A 16,212-nucleotide genomic window follows, 5' to 3' on the forward strand; every position below is an offset into this window, starting at 1 on the left:
CTCCTTGTCTTGGCTATGTCTGGAAAAAAAATTCCAGGCTGAGATTCCAGCTGAGACAGACTTTCCTCTCCATTTGGAAAGACCCCACTTCAGGGATCAGCCAGGACAGATTTCTGGGGTCCGGAGGGAGCTGAGGGGTGTTTGAAATCCAGCCTCCCTTTTCCTAAAAAAAATAATAAATTCTGGCACCCAAATCAAGGAAGGAAATTAAAGGAGGCAAAAGGGAAAAGAAAACAAGCTGGGGGAGGCCTCTCTTGGCTCCGATCTGGCTCAGTACAGGTCCCCTGGCAGAGCCTCCAAGCTCAACTCAGGGGCCAGACTAAGACTAAGAGAAAACACATCACGCTGCTCTTCTTTTTAAATCTCCCCCTCCTTTCTTCCCCCGCTAAAGACCCCCACTCTTCCCTAGGGCAGGAACTCAGACACAGTGCCAGAATCTCCCACCTCTTCTTGGTTGAATTCTGGGTGGGGGGGCTTTAAATCGACCTTGGACCCCCGTCCCTCTACTCACTCCCCGCCTCCCACTAGCACTGCCTTGATCTGGGGAAGGAGCCTAGCAAACACGTATCACTGCTCAGAGCAGCCAGACTGCTCCCCCCACCCACTATACCTCCAGACTCTCTTTAAATGAACACGTTCAGCTCCCCAACCCTACTCAAAAAAGTCTAAAAAATGTAGCCTCCCTGATGCTATGGACCAACCCTGCAGTGCTAACGGCTCTATGGGGATCCCACACTCGTTCTGGGAAGGAGCCTGTTTTGTAGGTGTGGGGCCTGGAGTAAAGGGCTTTTAAGTTAAACAGAAAGGAGTGTAAATCCTAGACAAGAGCAATTCTGTGCTTGCACAGCAGAGACCTCATGATAGGTGGCAAACATGAATCTTGGATGATAAACACTGAATTTCAGAGGCCCCAGCAGTAGGAGGACCAGCAGATGCCAGGTTAGCTGAAGCAAAATTCAGCTTACATTTCTATTCTGCAATGAGATGGCTTCCCGTGTCCTTTGCAGACATTGCAAAACAAGTGACTAATATACATAAATGTGCATGTGTGCACGTGTACACAAAACACCAGATTTTCTAAGAAAGAAATCCTGTCAGATCAGCAGTTGGAAAAACAAGACTCAATCTCTTAGTACCACTGTCCGACTTTAGCTCTTTAAGCTAAAGTCACACTTTTATTTCACCCCAAGACCTTCTAAGGATAAATATGAGTTTGGTGCAAGTCTCTGGAGAGGATCACAAACAGCCTGTTACTCTGAATGGATTATGTGAGATTCAGTTTACGAGAGCAAATTGCATTTCACACATGAGTCACCTTGAATAACCCAATAATTAATTAAAACCATGTTCTGCAGGGGATAATTTATTACGTTCACCAGCTTATGAGCTAAGTGTAGTTTGGAAATGAAAAATGTGAGGGCTCTTCAATGATGTTTGCACTGCATTTTGCACTGGCTCATGGAGATTCCCTCTCACCAGATCCCAGAGAGCAAAGTCAGGGGGGGTGGGGGACTTCAGCTTGGAAGGGTAGAGCCCATTTATTGCAGCTGAGTTGGACCCTCTTCAGCTCCTGTAACCAGGGCCCGGCCAGTGTTTCCTGGACTTCCTCTTGGAGATGAGTTGGGGCTTTGGGGTGGCTGAGGCACCAAAACTGGGAGCCCTGGAAAGAGGGAAGTGGTGTGGGCAGTGGGGAAAGGGTTCAGGGATGAAACAAAATCCTAGCTCCAGGCTCCTTGGCAGTTCCTGGGAGAGAAAAGTCAGCATCATGGTACACTTCTCCATGCCAGGAGGTCACAGCTTCTCCGGTTGGGCACCACCAAGCCCAGATCTCTTCTTAGTTTGGAGGTGTGGGGGGGCATTGCTGTATCTGTATGGAGGTGCTTCCCCATAGACGTGGGACCAGAACAGGCTTGTAGGCTGGTTCCTCTTCCCCCAGTAGAAATCCTCACATTCTCCTCGGACACCACCAACTATGAGAGAAACAACCTATTGGTTATATGTGTGTTGTAATCTTTATACAGAATCTCCACTTCCCTCACCTTTATTGTCTCCAAGAAGCCCTGTGTGGACGGCTGGGCAGAGACAACACTCCCACTTTACAGATGAGGAGACTGAGGGTTGGAGAGAGATGGCCAGCCCAAGGACACACAGCTGGCAACATGTACCAGAGCAGGAAGAGAAGTTCAAGCTCCCCACATCAATAATGCCCTAGGGGCAGGAAAGAGTAAGATATGGCAAAGCTAGTCTGGCCACTGCACCTTGGAAACAGACCGTGCTCTTTGGTTCCCTTGGGAAGCATGGAGGCCTCTGGGGGCACCCCCAAGGAAGTGACTGGACAGTCCTGCCACAGTGGCAGTAATCTTGCCTCTAGATCTGAAGCTGTGTATCAATCTCTGACACTCCTCAAAACCTGGATAATCCAAAGACTCATCAGAGGATTCCATTCTTGGCTGCCTGGGAATGGGAGAGGGAGGGAGGTCCCCCATTCCAAGGGCAATAAGGGAACCAAAGGGGGGCAGAATATGGCCTGTGGGGAGAGGGGCATTGCCTGGCCCAGCTCCGTTTTCTTTGGGAGGGGGTACAGGAAACTGTGCAGCTCTCCTGTCCACAGCCAGTTGCCCTAGACAGTGGAGCAGAAACCTGTAAGAATAAGTTGTTTGGTCTAACATAGAACAGTAATCTTTTTTGAGGATGACCAATACCTTTGGGAATATGGTTGACCCGGTTTTTTTTTTTAATCTATTTATTTTAATTAATTTATTTTTGCCTGTGTTGCATCTTCGTTGCTGAGCTCTGGCTTTCTCTAGTTGCGGCGAGCAGGGGCTACTCTTCATTGCGGTGCGCGGGCTTCTCATTGTGGTGGCTTCTCTTGTTGCAGAGCACGGGCTCTAGGCACTTGGGCTTCAGTAGTTGTGGTACTTGGGCTCAGTAGTTGTGGCTCACGGTCTCTAGAGCACAAGCTCAGTAATTGTGGTGCACGGGCTTAGTTGCTCTGCGGCACGTGGGATCTTCCCGGACCAGGGCTTGAACCCATGTCCCCTGCATTGGCAGGCGGATTCTTAACCACTGCACGACCAGGGAAGTCCCTGACCTAGGTTTTCAAATAAACAAATGGTATGAAAAAAAGGAGACAAGGAGACAAGTAAACTGCCATAAGAAAGCTGAGACATATCAACCAAATGTAATATGTGACTTTATTTAGATTATGATTTGAGTAACCTAATTGTAAAAAGACAATTTTTGAGACAACTGAGGAAACTGAAACATGGATAGTATTAAGAGGTTATTGTTAATTTTGTTATGTGTGATAATCACATGAAGGTTCTGTTAAAAAAAGAAAGAAAAGAAAAAGAAAGAAAGAAGTCCTTGTCTGTTAAGGATTCAAACCAAAGTATTTTTGGATGAAATGATGTCTGGGACATGCTTTAAAATACTCCAGAAAAAAACCGAAATAAGATTCGTTTTGAGTTGTTAATTGTTGACACTGAATGATGAGTTTAAGGGGTTATTATACTCTTCTGTATGTGTGAAATTTACTTTTTATGTTTACTGTTTACTTTTCTGTATATGTGAAATTTGCCAGTAGAAAACAAATCAATAAGGCTGTGGATCCACATCCCAGAAAAACCACACACGCACACACACAAACACACACACCAACTTTCACCCTCAATATCAAGGGGTGAGCCTTTGAGAACCCTCATGGAATCAAGTTCAGAATCTTCAGGCTCACCAAACACCCATTTTTCCCCAGGGAGAGAGCAGGATTGGAAAGTGTTTTAGCACCAGACTGATCCCATCGTTTTTTCTCTGCAGTGCTATGGGTGTGGGCAATGGGGCCAACAAACACTGAGGAGTTTGAGTCTCAGGCGATTCAGCTATAGGTGAATATTCCAGGCATAGCTCCCTCCTTGGTCTTATGGACTAGGCTCCGAAGTGAGACAGGGTGGTAGGAGAGGGGTAGGCATAAGCGGGCTGAGCTCAGTCCCTAACTTTGTAGTTTTAGAAGTCACGGGGAATACATAGAAAAATTACTGCGTGTTCCTGAAATTTGTATAATATTGTACATCAACTATGCCTCAATTTAAAAAAACGCGTGTGTGTTAAAGAATTCCTTTATTTTGGAGTCAGTAATTTATTTTTCCCCAATCCCTTTATTCCCTCCTTTTTCCTTTTATAACTTCCCAAACATCTCAAGTCTGTTTGTATCAGTTTGTACTTTTAAATGGGATTTATTTCCATTTTAAAAATTGGAAACGACTTGGTGTTTGAATAGGGAAGAGAAAGTGAAATGGTCAAAGCCTGGATTTGGTGCCATAAAGACCCATGTTGGAGTCCAGGCTTCATTATTTATTAGCCTCTTGAAGTTGGACAAATTATTCTCCTAAACCTCAGTTTTCTTATCTACAGAAACGAGAATAACAATTGCCCTCTACCCAGTTCTATTACTGTGAGGATTAAATGAAAAGTACATACAGAGCGCTTACACTCCCTGGCACACCCGCACATGAGTGATGACGATGATGATGGTTCTAAAGGAGACTCCCCAAGAAGCAACGTTGCCCCCAGGAGGGACAACGCGCAGGGAGGTAGGGACGCAAGGTGCTGGCCAAAGCGGCGTCCAGGGAGGCTGCCTCGCAAACCCGGGTCGGGCAGGCGGCCGCGCGTTTCTCTCCGACGCTCTAAGCGGGTTTTGGTCCAGCGAGAGCTTCCATCTTGAGGTAGAACCTCTACCTGAGCGTGAGGGATCCCTGGAGGGCAAGGTGCACCTAAGTCTCTGGGTGGAAGGGAGGTCTGGCTCCCATGCTCTCCAGCTGTGCCTTTGAGGTTAGAGACCTCAGCCGCCAACGGGGCCGTTTTGCCAGGCGCGGGCGAGTAGACAAACCTCAGCTGGGTCCGCCGCGTTACTGAAAAATCTGCCCGACCAAGTGTTTACACACGGCACGGAAGGGAATTAAGGCTCTTGGACAAAAGCGGGAAAGTCCTTAGGCTGCCCCTCGTCTTGGTGGAGAGTTGTTGGCTTCCCTTGGGAGCCGCCTAGCCCGCCTAACACGCACGGGTCTCAGGCCACGAAGGGTCCCCCGGGGACGAGGTCCACGGTCCATCTGCACCTCCCCTGGTCCAAGGCTTGGCCTGCATCCCTGGGACAGGTGATTCCTGAGCTAGAAAAACCATGCAGGTGGGGCGGGCGAGCAGGGGATAAATGCGGCAGAAACCAAAGGTAGGCTAGTGGGGGGGATTCCAATCCAAGGACGGAGAGCACCCCCAATCCCTGTCTGCATCACCTCCATACACACAGGCAGCTGCACATCTGGGTTGGACCTGTGCTAGATCCTGGGGGATATGGAGGGACTGGAGGGGATGGAAAGATATGGTCTGCTTCCCATGGCTCTTCCTCAGGCCCCCATCTGGGCCTCTGGGGCTGAGCCTTGTTGCTCTGGAAAGTTTCCAGACTGACCTCAGGAATAAGAAACTGGAGCCCTGGCCTTGCCTAGAGGAGCTGGAACAGCCAGACCAGCAATCCCTCAGCCTGGGACGGGTTGCCCTTGTGACCAAGCTTTGGCCCTGTAGGACCTGCTAGACAGGGAACTGAGACTTGAAAACTGAACTGAACTTGTGAAGCTTCTACGTACTCAAAAGTCCCCTGTCTGCCTGGGGGAGGCATGAGAGGGATAGTCAGGGCATCACTGGAAGTTCCAACATCACATCCAGCTGCCATAAGCATCTAACTTCAGTGCTCATCCCTCCTCCTGCCCCCACTGTGGCAGTGCAGAGCTGCCTGGACCCACAGAACTGGCTAACAGTTTCCTCAGGTCAAGTCATTCTGACTTAGGCAAGACAGCTTCTTTTCCTTAGCATCCGCCACCCAGCTACTTGAGCACGTAACTGGCTAGAACTGAATGATCTCTAAGGATCCTCCAATTCCAAACGCCAACTGACTACTTTGGGTAACTAGGGGATTTGAGGCCTCCTAAACTTCTAGATCCTTATTCTAAACTTCTAGATCCTTAGCTCCTGATTTACCTTCTACACCTGGAGCTTCTAAGATTGGAATCTCCTCTCAAGCCCTACTGTGGCCATATAAGAAATGTGAGGGGAGAGCAAAGATTTTCATGTCTCTGGGGAAAAATTTCTGGCATCTGGGGACAATAACAACCACAATCCCTTCCAATCATGGATAAAGCTATGGACTCTATGGAGGCCAAATATTTTTAAAATAAATTTATTTATTATTTATTTTTGGCTGCATTGGGTCTTTGTTGCTGCGCGGCTTTCTCTAGTTGCGTCAAGCGGCGGCTACTCTTTGATGTGCAGCTTGGGCTCTAGGTGCAGGGGCTTCAGTACTTGTGGCTCGTGGGCTCTAGAGCTCAGGCTCAGTAATTGTGGCCCATGGGCTTAGTTACTGCGGCATGTGGGATCTTCCCCGACCAGGGCTCGAACCTGTGTCCCCTGCATTGGCAGGCGGATTCTTAACCACTGCACCACCAGGGAAGCCCAAGGCCAAATATTTAAAAAAAAATTTTTAGTGGGTGATTTTCCCATTTAAAGTAAAAGACACTTCATCTACCCTCTCAGAACTCTTAGAAAACCTCTGAAGGAGGCTAGAGGGGAAGAAGCACTAGTTTAAGCCCAAGTGACCTAGAGCTGAGCAGATTATGAGCCCAGAGCTCTGCACCAATCCCAAATCTCACTTTGGTGGAGTTCCTTATGTGTGGCCCAATATCACCTCTGGACGTTTAGGGTAACAGTGTAGACAGTTGGACAGATTCCTCCAGCCTCATAGGTGTCAGGTTCTGGGATAAATGGCCAGTCCAGAACCTTGGGGGCGTGAATGAGATGGACTTTCCTCCAGATCAGAGTCCTCAGATGGTAACAAGGAGCTACTCAATGTTCATCTCAGGCTGAGGCTGGGATTCAGAAAGGCAGATGGCATGTGTGTGTATGTGTGTGTGTGTGTGTGTGTGTGTGTGTGTGTGTGTACAGCCAGACACTCTTGGAGGCAGAAGGGTTATTTTCAAGGCTTTCTTGAATTCTCAGAAGGTAGTGTTTTGTGGCATCTTTCCCTCCCATCTTGGTTATGCTCCTTCAAAGACAGGAACTCATGAGCACCATGGACAGGACATGTCTTAGAAGGCATGGATTATGGGCCATTTTCCTCTGCTCCATTTTGTGTGCGTGTGTGTGAAATGCTTGCCTTTCTCTTCTCCCAACTTTGTTTCTTGAAACATAACTCAGTGAGGGGAACAGGGAAAAGCTTTTGCTATGGTGGTGGTGGAGGGAAGAGGGCCACAGGATGGTCTAGTCCTGGGCCATTGGAAGGGTCTCAGATCTCTCAGCAAGGGGAATGAGGGAATCAGAGCAAGAAATCAAATCTTTCAAACTGTACTTTCCCCTAAACCTCAAAACTACAGCTCCAGTTCAGGCCAAATAAGCAGGTTTGGGACTGGAGGGGCCAGGGCCTCGTTGCTGACATTCCTCTTGATTTCAGGAGTGAAAACTTAGCAGAGTCTACACGTGAGTAGCCAGAATTTATCCTGATAATTATCACCTACATCCACATTCCCTGAGGGAAAAAATAAGGTGGAGAAGGGGGTGGGGGGCGGGTTGTGACTCAGATCGCTTTCTCGAATTTGCAGGTACGTTTGTTGATATATTCCCCATTCCTGAGCCCCATGCAGGATCCCAGGGGCTGGAACAAAGGAAGCTGAGTCTCCCAGGACCCTGGAAGCTGCTGCAAACCCCAAAGACGTTGGCCGTGGGCTCTCACTTGAGGATCCCACCTTTATGAGTGGGATTTGAGGATCCGCTCCCGAGTGTGTGTAGGGGGTGAGAAGGCTGGAGGGCTCGGGGAACTACAGGGTGAGGGTGGAGGAGGTGATCTCCTGCACCAATTTTGTCCCATTTAATGGGCTACTGTGGAGTTTACACCCTAGGGCTGATCGTCCCATAACGGTTGCCTCTCAGAGGCCAGGTCGAGGGGCTGGGCTCCCTCAAGGACCTAAAACCTGCGCCCCGCCCTCTAGACCTGCGCGGAATAATCAGCGACGAGCCTAGAGGCCTCTTCCTGGCTCTCGCCACGGTTTTCCTCCACACTGAGGCCTTCAACCTCCAGGAGCGCTCCCTTCCCTCCTCCCGCCTGCCCTGCGCCACTCTTGTGCCCAAAGTGAACACTGATGCGGACTTAAAGAGCAGCTGGTCCAACGCTTCCCTTCTTACACACGGCAGATAGGAAAACGGAGGCACAGAGAGGGGAGATGACTTTTGCCCACCACTCCGAGCTAGATCAAACCTTGCCTGAACCTTGAGCCTCTCAGGGCGGCCCTCTAGGCCCAACATTCCTAATGGCTGGGGCCGGATGCGCCTGGGCGTCTCTGGATTGGGGCTGCGGGTGCGTGATCGAGGTCGCCCTCCCAGTAAAGCGCACGGTCCGAAGGGGGGCTGGAGTCTCTGGGCCAGCGGGCCTTCCAACCCGGCATGCGCACACGTGGCAGGCCAGGAGCAGCCGGCTGTTCAGCGCGCAGCAGCTTTACTCCCATCCCTTCGCACTCCCCGCCTCCCTCCCTCGGCTCTGAACCCCGCTCACGTTCCCCGGCTCACCGCTTCTCCGGTTTCTCGGCGCCATCAGGACGGTGGCGGCGGCCATGTGGCTGGCACTAGCTTCTCCCCTTAGCAGACCCTCTTCGATCGCCCCTCAGATCCACTTGCTGGGTGGTGGAGGCCACGATCGGCTCTAATTTATGGACTAATAGCTGGATCCCTCAGCCTCCGCCTCCGAAGCACTTAGGTTCGTCCTGAGAGGGTCCTAAGCCCAAGGATGTCGCAGGGCTGCCCGGGCAAGAGGGACGCGGAGGTGAGAGTGGCCTCCTCCTGACCAGTCAGGCCTCCACTCTCTGGTTCTTGTAGCTCCCAGACTCCGCCGTCATTTTGTCCAAAAGGTTTTCCTCTGAGGCCCGTCCAGGCCCCGCCTGACTTCTTTTCAGGGAGAAGGGCCCGGGTCGCCTGTCATCCCCAGTCGGGCCTGGCCGTTCTCGCCGCTGGCGGGCTCGGGCTGGCGACGCCGCTCCAGGAGCGCCCTGCGAGGCCGCCCCGCCAAGGGCAGGCTCCGGCCGCGGGGAGCTGTGGGCAGGCCCCGTGCAGAGAAAAACAATGGAAAATTGAGAGGGCCGGGAAAGGGGATAGAGAAAAGTAAGAAGGGAAATAAGAGAGAAAAAACAGGAAAAAAAAAAATAAAGAACTAGACGGGAGGGAAAGACAGAAAAGGAAGAGGGAAGGAAAAAGGAGAAAACGAAAGAAAGAAAAGTGAGAGGAGGAAGAAGCAAACAAAAGGAAAACAGTATAAGTGACAGAAAGGGAGAAAGGAACCAAGGGGAAAATAAAGGTAAACGGGGGTGGAGGGGGGGTGGGGAGAAAGTAAGCAGTAAAGACCAGAAGAAAGAAAGAAAACAAGACGGCCCCAAAGGCAAGATAATCAAAATTAAAGGAAAGAAAGGCAGAAAGAAAAACACAAATAGAAAAGAAAGATTCCAAAAGACAAAAGACAGATGCGAGAACATACAGCCAGAAAGAAAAGGAACGGAAGAAAAGCCCAAAGAAAGGAGAGCACCGCATCAGGCCATTTTCCTGAAACCCAGAGAAGTAAGCGACCTCCTCAAGTAGTTCGGCCAGGCCCGCGCACTCTGGCCGGCCAGCGGAGCCCCAACCTTTCCAGAAAAAGAAGCGTTGCCGCTGCAAATAAATTCTCATTTTTCATCACGACCTCCCTGAAGGCCGCGGTCGTCGCGACCACGTACATTCTTCCGGGTGGGAGGACGACGGCACCGGGCGCTCGCTTTGCTTTACAAAAAATAAACCATAATTTAACAAATGCCCCAAGCGGGGCTGGTGGGCTTCTCTCGCCCCCTCCCCCTCGTCGGCGGTCCCGAGCCCGGGAGGGGCGGGAGCTGACAAGGAGGTGCCAAGTCCCCGTGGCCGGAACCCCCGGGGGCGAGGCGGCCGCGCTCAAAGGCCTGGCTGTAAAGGTCACAGGCGGTCTGTGGGGCCGCGCTGAATGGGCTCCCGGAGGTAAACAGACTCTTAACTTTCAACTTGGCCTTGACCTTCCTGGAGGTGTCTGGCCGGTATGTAAAGGAGCAGCTGAGGCTTTCAACGCGTTTGGCTGGGTCAGTAAAGGGGGTTGGGATTCGGGGGAGGCTCAGGGGTCCTGAGGGTCTGCCTGGAGGCTCCCAGCAGGACACAAAGGAGTCTGTGGGGCTGGGGGAAGGGCTGGCGCAGCCCAGGCCGGCGGGGAGGTCAGGACGCCTGGGTTGTCCTAAACTTCAGCCCTGAACTCTTGTAGAGCCCAGGGAGGATACGGAGGCACTGAGCCTCAGGTTCTCTATGTGGGAACCTCAGGCTTTACTCGAGGCTGAAAGAGGCAAGTGAGAAGTGACCAATACTCTTTAGAGAAACTGCCCTTTTCTTTTCAAATAAAAACAGGTGCCTTGTAGTTCATTAGAAACAGATACACATACAGAAACAGAAATAGAGATCATTTATTCAGTTTAGAAAATGTTTTCATGTGCAAAATCTCATTTAATTTTCACAGCTTTCCCGTGATGTAGAAAATGGGAGCACATGCTCATATGTTAATAATATGATATCCAGAACTGTTCCCTGGTATCTACTAGATGCTTAATAAATTGGGGAGGAGGGCTTCCCCGGTGGCACAGTGGTTAAGAATCCGCCTGCCAATGCAGGGGTCACACGTTCAAACCCTGGTCTGGGAAGATCCCACATGCCGAAGAACAACTAAGCCTGAGCACCACAACTACTGAGCCTGCGCTCTAGAGCCCGCGCCACAACTACTGAGCTCGCGTGCCTAGAGCTGGTGCTCCGCAACGAGAGAAGCCACCGCGATAAGACTGCGCGCCGCAATGAAGAGTAGCCCCCTGCTCACTGCAACTAGAGGAAAGCCCGTGCGCAGCAACGAAGACCCAACGCGGCCAAAAATAAATAAATAAATTTATTTTAAAAAGTGCCTCAAAGATATTTAAAAATAAATAAATTGTAGAGTAAAACAAAAACAACACCCCCATAGTATTTACTTGTATTGAAATGTATCTGTTTACATAGGGGTCTCCAGCACAGCTGGTGAGCTTCTCCAGGGCAAGGCTTGAGTTGGTCGCCTCTGCATTCCACAATGATGCAGAGTTACATGCATTTAGCTGCTTATTTCCATGGACACAGATAAGAACACTAATATCCAAAAAGCACAGTTGCAGGCAGTGTTGCTATGAATCTTTAAATTTTTGTATTCAATTATTTTTCCTTCTAAAAAATAGATAGGCTGGTGTCAAGCGAAGAAACAGCCAGTGTACGTCTTGAATTTTTTCACAGTGAACACACCCGTGTAAGTGTCATATAGATTGAGATTGAGAACATTTCCAGCCCCCAAAAAGGCTTCCTTACATCACCTCCCTGTCAGGAGCTCCCCTCCCCAGGGTGATCTCTTCTGACCTCTATCACCATAGATGGATTTTGGCTATGCTTGAACTGCACAGAAATAGAATCATACAAAAGTTACTCTTTTCTCTCTGGCTTCTTTCACCCACCTATCTGTGCAATTTATGTTGTGTGTAGCAGTCTCTTTTTTTAAATTGATGTTTAGCACTCCATTCTTTAATTATAGTACCATTTATTTGCCCATTCTACTATTGATGGACATTGGGTTGTTTCTATTTTTGAGCTATAATAAATAAAGCTGTTTTGGACACTTCAGTACATGCCTATTGATGGACATAAACATTCATTTCTGTTGGGTATAGTCCCAGAAATGGAATTGATTGGTCTATTTTTAAAATTTAGGGATCTATTCATGCCTGTGTTGTCATCTACCAAGCAAAAACCAGTAAAAAAAAATTCTTAGTCTTTAGGTAAAAATCCTGGTATTTCTGCCTTTCATAATCAGACAAACAAGAGGTTGTAATAAGAAACTGGAAAGCATCAAAGAGACATCTCCTCCCTTTTCTCTCATGTTGTTTTCAAATACGACAAAATCCATTGAAGATTTCATGCTTGGTGGCCTCATTTATTAGCAGTGTTCACTGAGGGTGATCTATCATCTTCACTACAGCCCTACAACTTGGGGCAACTCCAGTTTGCATGGGCCCTTTCCCAAAAAAATGGCTCAAGTTCAGACTCAGGTTGAACTCAGGTGAGGGGGCACGGCTGAGCCCACCTAGAGGGCAGGGTGGTCTGTTCTATATAATTGCCCTTGACCCTGGTGTAGAATGCAAAAGTTCCTGTCTTCTCCAGAAAACCTGTGAGTTCTAGAAAAAGTGAACCCAGAAGGATTTGATTTGGGAGGGGTAGTGGTGGAAACAGAAAACCTCTGAAGACAGATCTGTGAAACAAACTGGTTTGGGTCTTCTGCCTTGCACTGCACAATAGGCCCCAACAGAGAGGCCTCAGGCAAGTCCTCCAGTGGCTGGGGCTCCCTCTCCCATCTCCTTTTCCTTCTAAGAAAATGTAAAGCCTGGAGGAAGCAGATAGGGGAAATGGAAATCCAGACCCCCTTTTACAGACAGGTCCAGAAGCTCCATTTCCACTTTAGGTCTAAAAGTTTAGCGTCTTCAGTTCTCAAGTCTCCTTCTTTGGAGCACGTGTTCCACTCCCTCTCCCTCCCACCCCTCTCCGAATCCGGAGCTTTCTGGGCAGAAACTTGAGTCCCTGGGGAAGAGAAGTCCCAGGCACTTCCCCGGGCCCGGGAGCAGCTTATTACTGCGCATCCAGGATGGAAGGGGCACCTGGAGTGAACTGGGATGCTAGTACCTAGGACTCAAAGCAAGGGACTTCCAGAAATACGCCTTAATCCCCATTTTCCAGCCTCCTCTGACTCAGGCACATTCCCGGGTTCCCCTTTCAGGCCCAGAGCGGCCTCCCGGCCCCACCCCCGACTCCCCTTCCCCCCACGAGATGGACACTTTATAGGGAGAGCTTTTTATTCTCTCGTTAAACCTGCCAAAGCACAGGAGACAGAGAGCCAGGGAGGGAGAGGAGGCGACCGAGGTGGGGCGGGCTCCGCGTCCCCTCTCCCGCCTTCCACTACTCCCCCCACCCCACCCCCGACGTAGCTGGGTTGCTCCAAACTGGAAAGCAGCGAAAGGACACCTCCTCTCTTTTCTCTCCTTTTCAAACGCAATAAAAAACCGAGAGAGGGAGGGAGGGAGGGAGAGGAAGAGAGAGAGGGAGGGAGGTAGGGAGGGAGGGAGAGAGAGAGAGAGAGAGAGAGAGAGATCGGGAGAGAGAGAAAGAGAAAGCGGGGGTAAAGTATTTTCGCAATTTCTGCCATGAAGATTTTATTAGCTTCTCTCCGCCAGGCCGCAGCCAATCAGCGCGCGTGCCCGGGCACCTGCGTCTCCTGCGTCAAGACGGCCGGGCTGAGCGAATGCAGGCGCCGAGCGAGCTGGGAGCGATTTAAAACGCTTTGGATTCCCGGGGCCTGGGTGGGGAGAGCGAGCTGGGTGCCCCCTGTATCCCCCACCCCCGGCACCCCATGAGCCGACCCTCGGCCCCATGGAGCCCGGCAATTATGCCACCTTGGACGGGGCCAAGGAAATCGAAGGCTTGCTGGGAGCCGGAGGGAGTCGGAATCTGGTCGCCCACTCCCCACTGACCAGCCACCCAGCGGCGGCGCCTACGCTTATGCCCGCTGTCAACTACGCCCCCCTGGATCTGCCAGGCTCTGCGGAACCACCAAAGCAGTGCCACCCATGCCCCGGGGTGCCCCAGGGGGCGTCCCCAGCTCCGGTGCCCTACGGCTACTTTGGAGGCGGGTACTACTCCTGCCGAGTGTCCCGGAGCTCGCTGAAACCCTGTGCCCAGGCGGCCACCCTGGCCGCCTACCCTGCGGAGACTCCCGCGGCCGGGGAGGAGTACCCCAGCCGCCCCACCGAGTTTGCCTTCTACCCGGGGTACCCGGGACCCTACCAGCCTATGGCCAGTTACCTGGATGTGTCGGTGGTGCAGACCTTGGGCGCCCCTGGGGAGCCTCGCCATGACTCCCTGCTGCCTGTGGACAGTTACCAGCCCTGGGCCCTCACCGGTGGCTGGAACAGCCAGATGTGTTGCCAGGGAGAACAAAACCCACCGGGTCCCTTCTGGAAGGCGGCATTTGCAGGTAAACTGCCCACTACTCTGGATCCCCTTGGCGCTGAGTGTGGGGTTGTAGGCCCTCCTGGCACTTGCCTGGGAGGAGGTGGAGGGAGACTTGGGGCTGGTGAGGAGGAGCTTGGTTCTCCTTGGTTGGCTATTAGGACTCTGAAGGAGGGTCCAGGCAGTTAGAGAGCCTGGGTAGAGGCCCCAGAGGGTCTGTGTGAGGGCCTGAGCTGCGGGCTATCTGAAGCCTGAGGACCACCAAGCCCCTGACCTCCCCAGGAGGCCTTGGGACCAGCCTTTCAATATGTTGGTGTGTTTGGCTCTCTTTGCTGTTGTTTGGGGCTCAGGGTATCCCTGCCCAGCAGGATCCCAGTTTAATTCTTCAAAAGGGCCAAATAACTCTCAATTCATTGAGTATGGGGTGCAGTGGGGTGAGTGGGAACAGAGAAATTGGATGTTCTGTAAAGAATACAACCCCTCACTTTCTCTCAGATGAGTTTTTCAGTTTCCAAAGGGAAGTTTAGATTTCCTGCAGCCATGGCTTAGGTGTGTGCATTAGTGCATGTATGTGTTGGGAGTGGGGGCAGAAACGTGTTCCCCCTGTACAGAACTTGCTCGTAGTATCTATAAGAATGGCCAAGAGTTGGAAAATGCATGTGAGGGTGGACATATGTAGACGGTGGGCAAAGGTCTGGCCGTGTGTGATGGGTGTGTTTGCAGACTTGCAGGTGTGAGGGCAGTGAAGAGTGAGGGTGGCCTGCAGAAACCGCTTTCCAAGGCTGGGCGGTGATCAGAGCTGGAAGCCAAGGTGTCCTCTTGTGCTTTGGGGGAACAGGAGTGCACGAATGCCTGTAGGGTTACTTGAGTGCTCCTGCAGGATGACTTAGCTTGTGGGGCCTGGGTCTGCGCCTGAGCTTGCGCCAGGCGGTGGTGTGAGCATGTCTTTCTCTCCCCCCCTCCCCTGCCGCGCAGACTCGAGCGCGCAGCACCCTCCAGACGGCTGCACCTTCCGCCGCGGCCGCAAGAAACGCATTCCCTACAGCAAGGGGCAGCTGCGGGAGCTGGAGCGCGAGTATTCGGCTAACAAGTTCATCACAAAAGACAAGAGGCGCAAGATCTCGGCGGCCACCAGCCTCTCAGAGCGCCAGATCACCATCTGGTTTCAGAATCGCCGGGTCAAGGAGAAGAAAGTCCTCGCCAAGGTCAAAACCAGCGCTATTCCTTGAGGGAGCTCCCTGGCTGTGCCTGGGGAGCGGGGGAGGAGGAAGTCGGAGTATCCTGGGGAGACCAGGAGCCTGCCACAGCCAGGCTGGGGCCCAGGACTCTGCTGAGAGGCCCCCAGAGGTGACACTCTTCCCAGACCAATGCTCCTGGGCTGTTCCTCAGGGACAGCTTGGGTACCCCATTGGTCCCAGAGAGCCAGCGAGGCCCAGAGTTACAGCCCAGTCCACCAGGTAACACCACCCAAAGGACCTTGTCCCAGTCATAATCATTCATCCTGGCAGTGGCAATAATCACCGTAACCAGTAATAGTCGTCATGATAATTAGTGTCATATTTTCTATCTAGAGCTCTGTAGAGCACTTTAGAAACTGCTTTCATGGATTGAGCTGATTACGAATAAACTTGGAAGGAGACCGGTGGCAGGAGAGCTTCCTCTGGAACCCCTTCCATTTCCAAAGCCCATCCCCATCCCAGTGAGGGCAGAGGAGACAAGAAATGGCAGATTCACCCCCGTGACTATGTTGCCCCTTTAGCATTTTTCTAAGATGACAGCTAGGCAGGATGGACAACACTGGAGGGTGCATCTCCCTCCGTCCGTGCCCATCCCCTAGGTTGTACCCACTGGCCTCAGAAGTCCACATCCCCACCTCTTCCGTTTTGTCCGTGTGTGAAAAACAAGCCAGCGAGCTGCCCTCCGGGGTCTGTTCTCCTTCCTTTCAGAGAAATGGGGTTTGAGAAAGTGCCTGGATAATTCATCACTTCCTCTCCAAAACTTTCCAAACCCTCCCTTAATGTTCCTGGTGGTTCTGACTTAAGGAGGTCATGGTTCATTGGGCATTTGGGAGCCGCATGA

The 16,212-nt window shown here is 51.4% G+C and overlaps 1 protein-coding gene across 1 annotated transcript; it reads left to right on the forward strand.

Moving 5' to 3' along the window:
* The first annotated feature begins 13,429 nt into the window (after positions 1–13,429).
* On the forward strand, positions 13,430–15,783 carry HOXB13 (homeobox B13). The gene is made up of 2 exons (XM_029212760.1): positions 13,430–14,158; positions 15,109–15,783. The coding sequence occupies exons 1-2, from the start codon at positions 13,555–13,557 to the stop codon at positions 15,360–15,362; spliced, it is 858 nt and encodes a 285-aa protein (XP_029068593.1). The 5' UTR covers positions 13,430–13,554; the 3' UTR covers positions 15,363–15,783.
* The last annotated feature ends 429 nt before the right edge of the window (positions 15,784–16,212 follow it).

The sequence above is a fragment of the Monodon monoceros genome, unplaced genomic scaffold, assembly GCF_005190385.1.
Source record: "Monodon monoceros isolate NGI ecotype Baffin Bay Population unplaced genomic scaffold, NGI_Narwhal_1 Super_Scaffold_9, whole genome shotgun sequence".
Taxonomy (NCBI): Eukaryota; Metazoa; Chordata; class Mammalia; order Artiodactyla; family Monodontidae; genus Monodon; species Monodon monoceros.

Coding starts and splice junctions, on each gene's coding strand:
- HOXB13 (XM_029212760.1), top strand. CDS start 13,555: ATGGAGCCCGGCAATTATGCCACCTTGGACGGGGCCAAGGAAATCGAA. Junction 14,159..15,108: donor CTGGAAGGCGGCATTTGCAG/GTAAACTGCCCA, acceptor CCTGCCGCGCAG/ACTCGAGCGCGCAGCACCCT.